Below are 5000 nucleotides of genomic sequence, written 5' to 3' on the forward strand. Positions count from 1 at the left end.
TATTGAGTACTTCATGTCTTGTTTTGTATACATGCATGCATACACACACATGGTCAACACTGCTGTTAAGTCTATGTACTTACCTGTTGTTATGGCAAGATGATGTAATTATATTTTCCTACATACTTATTTTATTCATTAACAGCAACCTCTGAGTGTGTGTGTGTGTGTGTGTGTGTGTGTGTGGTGGTATAATTCTTCACTGTAACCAGCAGAACAATTTACAAATGGGATCATTTGTTGACTTTTAATGGTAAATTCTATTCCACTTACAGGAAATTTGCCCTGGAGTCCTATCCAGGTTTACATTTATCTCTCATCTCTGGCAACTGAAGATAAAACCCAGCTAAGTGGACAAGGATTAACCCTGATGTGAAACAATAAATTATTTCATACATTGAAGCAAATCCACATAACATAACACACAAAATACTACTAAGCATTTTGCCCAGCATGCTAACAATTCTGCAAGCTCCCCAACTTAAACAAACAGCAACAATATCAGAGACACAGGCAGTTAGATGTTTGTTAGAGTAGAAAGAGTGGTAGATAGATAGGAATACGTTAGAGATAGTGGCAGTTAGAGAGATGTATGTTAGAGGAGGCAGAGTAGAATCAGTAACAATACAGCTGCACATAATAGTAAAATGTAAGTAAAAATGAAACAAACTATGAATTTTATTTACAAGAGCCAGGAAGAACTTTAATAAAATAAGGTAACTTTGATGAGTGAGATATGTTCTGGGGAGATAAGGGTAAGTTTACTTGATCATTGAGTGAAAGGACCAGTTTTCATGGGGGATAAACTTGCTTTGTCAGGGTTGAGCTGATTTATAAAAACAACCTATAAAAAAACCTTACAAAAAACTCTTACAAAAACAACTGATTGTGGAAACAGCAGTTGAAGCAGAGTATATGTGAATTCGATGTGGCCTCATCTGCCTGATGGGTAGAATGTAAATCTGTGGGACATTCAATTCTGTATCCTTCAATAGGCAGAAAGATAAGATCACTTACCTGGTCCTTCATAATTCTTTTTGAACTCATCATTAATCGCAGTCCGGTTGACTTTTTCCAAAGGGCTCCGGGCCTCTGGAGACTGGCACTGAAGTACAATCTGTGCTGGGATGTGGATTACTGGGAGAGTCTTAGAACGCTGCAGGGTACGTCCTTTAATTCTGCAAAAGATAAAAAGGTACATATAGACTTTATTTGCTGTGAAGGGGTTGCAAAATCGATGACAAGGGTGGGCCAGAAAGAAAGAGACAAAAAATACGAGAGTGAATGAGATTTGTATCATCATCATCGTTTAGCGTCCGCTTTCCATGCTAACATGGGTTGGATGGTTCAACTGGGTCTGGGAAGACAGGGGCTGCACCAGGCTCCAGTCTGATCTGGCAGTGTTTCTACGGCTGGATGCCCTTCCTAACGCCAACCACTCCGTGAGTGTAGTGGGTGCTCTTTACGTGCCACCCACACAGGTGCCAGACAGAGCTGGCAAACGGCCATGGACGGATGGTGCTTTTTACGTGCCACGATGGCACAAAGAAATATCTAAATGGGCTGAGCATAAATACTGGCCATGAAAGTTGGAAATATATGCATATGTGTGTGTGTGTCTATGGTTTGTACAAAGCATTGGGCTGGTTTCCCAGTTTCTCAGGCATATATATTCCTCCCTGGATAGGATGCTGGTCCGTTACAGGATCACACGTGTTGAACAGCTGAGTTGACTGGAGCAACATAAAAGGAAGCGTTTTGCTCAAGAACACAACACATCATATGATCCAGTAATCACAATCATCTTATGTTCATGGGTCCAACACCCTAACCATTAAGCCATTTACCTCCACACACACACACACACACACACACAGAGCAAATTTCTAAATAGCTTCTGTCTACCAAATTCCATTACAAGGTATTTGACAAAATACACACACACGTGTTTTTATCAATGATTTCTCCCCACTCCACCCATATTTAGTCCTTTCTGTTTAGCTTGGAACAATAATCTTCCAAAATTTATCAAGATTTCCAAACCTTTTCAGTTTTAACTTCCAAATGACCCCAGTGCTTTTCTTGTTGCATTTTCTAGTCAGCAGCAAAGGATCATGGTAATGTTATTAATAATTTCATCATTGCCAGATTTTAAATCTTAGACAAATTAGTTTCATCCTCATTATAGCTTATTATATGTGTACTGTGTTGTAGTTTGTATTTTGGTAACAAAAGGCCTCTTTTTCAGAGTGAAAGACAAATTTATGATGCTTGTGTACAAACAGCAATGTTATTTAGTTGTGAAACCCAGGCTGTGAGTACAGAAGACATGACAAAGACTAGACAAAAATGAAACTAGCATGTTCCACGGGATGTGCAACATCAGTTTGTTTGTATGACAAAATATGAGTTGAGAGAGAAAAATTGGGCACAAGGAGCATCAAGTGTGGTGTGCAAGGAGAGAAGATTGTGTTAGTTTGGTCAAGTGATGCATATTGATGAGAACAGCCGCATATAGATGTGGATGGAACATGTGGAAGAAAGAGAGCCAAAAAGATAAAGGGTGAAGTAGTAAAGGCGGCGAGCTGGCAGAATCGTTAGCATGCCAGGCGAAATGCTTAGCGGTATTTCGTCTGCGTTACGTTCTGAGTTCAAATTCCGCCGAGGTCGACTTTGCCTTTCATCCTTTCGGGGTCGATAAATTAAGTACCAGTTACGCACTGGGGTCGATGTAATCGACTTAATACCTATGTCTGTCCTTGTTTGTCCCCTCTATGTTTAGCCCCTTGTGGGTAATAAAGAAATAGGTATTTCGTCTGCCGCTACGTTCTGAGTTCAAATTCCGCCGAGGTCGACTTTGCCTTTTCATCCTTTTGGGGTCGATAAATTAAGTACCAGTTACGCACTGGGATCGATGTAATCGACTTAACCCCTTTGTCTTTCCTCATTTGTCCCCTCTGTGTTTGGCCCTTTGTGGGAAGTAAAGAAATAAGTAATGGCTTATCTCAAGATGCTGAACCTTGTGAAAGAGTGGACAAAAGACTGAAATGATTGGTCAAAAAACTGTACTTGGAAGACTCAGCCATCTCAGTCAAAATGAGGTCCATCCTCCACAACTCATCTTCCCGCATCAGTCGTATAACACTCTTCCTTCCATAACTCTTCTAACTATGGCATTATTTATTTAAATGTTGTAAATGTAATGCTAATACTGTCCCTTATTATCGTCTCCTCCTTCCTAACCCCACCCCTATTATCTTCATTTCCCATTCGCTTGATATTCATCATTGGCCACACCTCCATTTGGGTGCCCTGCTCACTGCATACCCCTCAATCCCATCAATCAAATGCCTTGCAGAAAGCTTCACCATAAGTCATTTGTGTATAGCAGAGAATTAAATACTTTCGTAAGTTGAGATAGATAAAATCCCCACCATGGGCCACGATCTGTAATTCAGTTGATGTCTTCAAGAAATTCAATGATCTGATTACTGCAGCTGGAATTAGGAGTAAATCCAAATTGTGAGGTTGAGTTAGGTTATGAGAATTCCACTGGGTCTCTGATACAAGTCTCCATCAATTTTATCAATTTAATGATATGGCAAGAGAGCCTGACTCATCAGCAACTGACAGTTGATGTGTCAGACTCTCTTTTCAAACAGGAATGGGATGCTGGCAATTTGTTTAAAACTGAAAGAGGAGTAAAAGCTGATACGATAGAATGAGGCCCCCACATCTGAGAAGCAGACAGGTAACACCATCAAGACCCGAGGAAGCATAGTTGCCCATGAGCTTGAGGGGGCATTGGGTGGAACATTTCAGGTGTAAAATACACATTTCAGGTGTAAAATACATTTCAGGTGTAAAATACATTTCAGGTGTAAAATACATTTCAGGTGTAAAATCAGGTGTAAAAGCTGATACAGTAGAAAGAGGCCACCACATTTGAGAAGCAGACAGGTAACACCATCAAAACCTGAGGAAGCATAGTTGCCCATGAGCTTGAGCTGGCACTGGGTGGAACATTTCAGGTGTAAATTCAAAAGATGTTCTGGATTTTAGGGTCAGTAATGGTAGAGATGGCACATTTGAAGTTTCAACAGTAAAAATGCCTGCATCATATACAATGAGTTCTGCACATTCTTTGTGATCATCAGTAATTTAACCGGTGGTGGGACTGTGGAGGGTCTGCACACACTTCCAGAATGAACTACTCATCTAGGCTGGTTGTAATCATCATCATCATCATCATCATCATCATCATCATCGTTTAACATCCGCTTTCCATGCTAGCATGGGTTGGACGATTTTGACTGAGGACTGGCAAACCAGATGGCTGCACCAGGCTCCAATCTTGATCTGGCAGAGTTTCTACAGTTGGATACCCTTCCTAACGCCAAGCACTCCGAGAGCGTAGTGGGTGCTTTTTACATGCCACCAGCACAGGGGCCAGTCAGGCGGTACTGGCAATGACCTTGCTCGAATCCTTTTACACATGCTACCAGCACAGGTGCCAATAAGGCGACTTTGGTAATGATCATGCTCGAATGGTGCCCTTTTATGTGCCACTGGCACGGAAGCCAGTTGGCTGCTCTGGCAACGATCATGCTTGGATGGTGCTCTTGGCACTCTACTAGCACAGACACAAGTGCCAGTAAGGCGACGCTGGTAACGATCACGCTCGAATGGTGCCCTTTAAGTGCCACTGGCACGTTGTTCAAATTTAGGTTCTACTCTTGTAGTCATTTGTTTGATAGAATTATGTGTTGTTATGCCTCCTTTGTTGTAGGTAATCTCTTTTCACACTCTGTATTGTGCCATTCTCTTCTGGCAAGCAAGAACTGCCATAGCCTTCCAAATTTGCACTTAGCAGATTTCTTGTATGTTTACTTGACATCAACAACAACAACAAAAACCAATAACAACAGAATGAGTAAGTTTTTTTTTTCTCTGACACAAGCATCTCTAGCTTACCCCCACCCATAACCTTTTCAATGAAA

General features: G+C 41.2%; 1 protein-coding gene across 1 annotated transcript in view; it reads right to left on the bottom strand.

Moving 5' to 3' along the window:
• LOC115223718 (ankyrin repeat and fibronectin type-III domain-containing protein 1) overlaps window positions 1-5000 on the bottom strand; it is a 238818-nt gene that overhangs the window by 221471 nt on the left and 12347 nt on the right. Inside the window, exon 2 of the mRNA XM_029794397.2 lies at window positions 1018-1178. Coding sequence (XP_029650257.2) covers window positions 1018-1178 — 161 coding nt within the window. The remainder of the gene's footprint in view (window positions 1-1017; window positions 1179-5000) is intronic.

This window comes from Octopus sinensis, linkage group LG23 (genome assembly GCF_006345805.1).
Source record: "Octopus sinensis linkage group LG23, ASM634580v1, whole genome shotgun sequence".
In the NCBI taxonomy this organism is placed as follows: domain Eukaryota; kingdom Metazoa; phylum Mollusca; class Cephalopoda; order Octopoda; family Octopodidae; genus Octopus; species Octopus sinensis.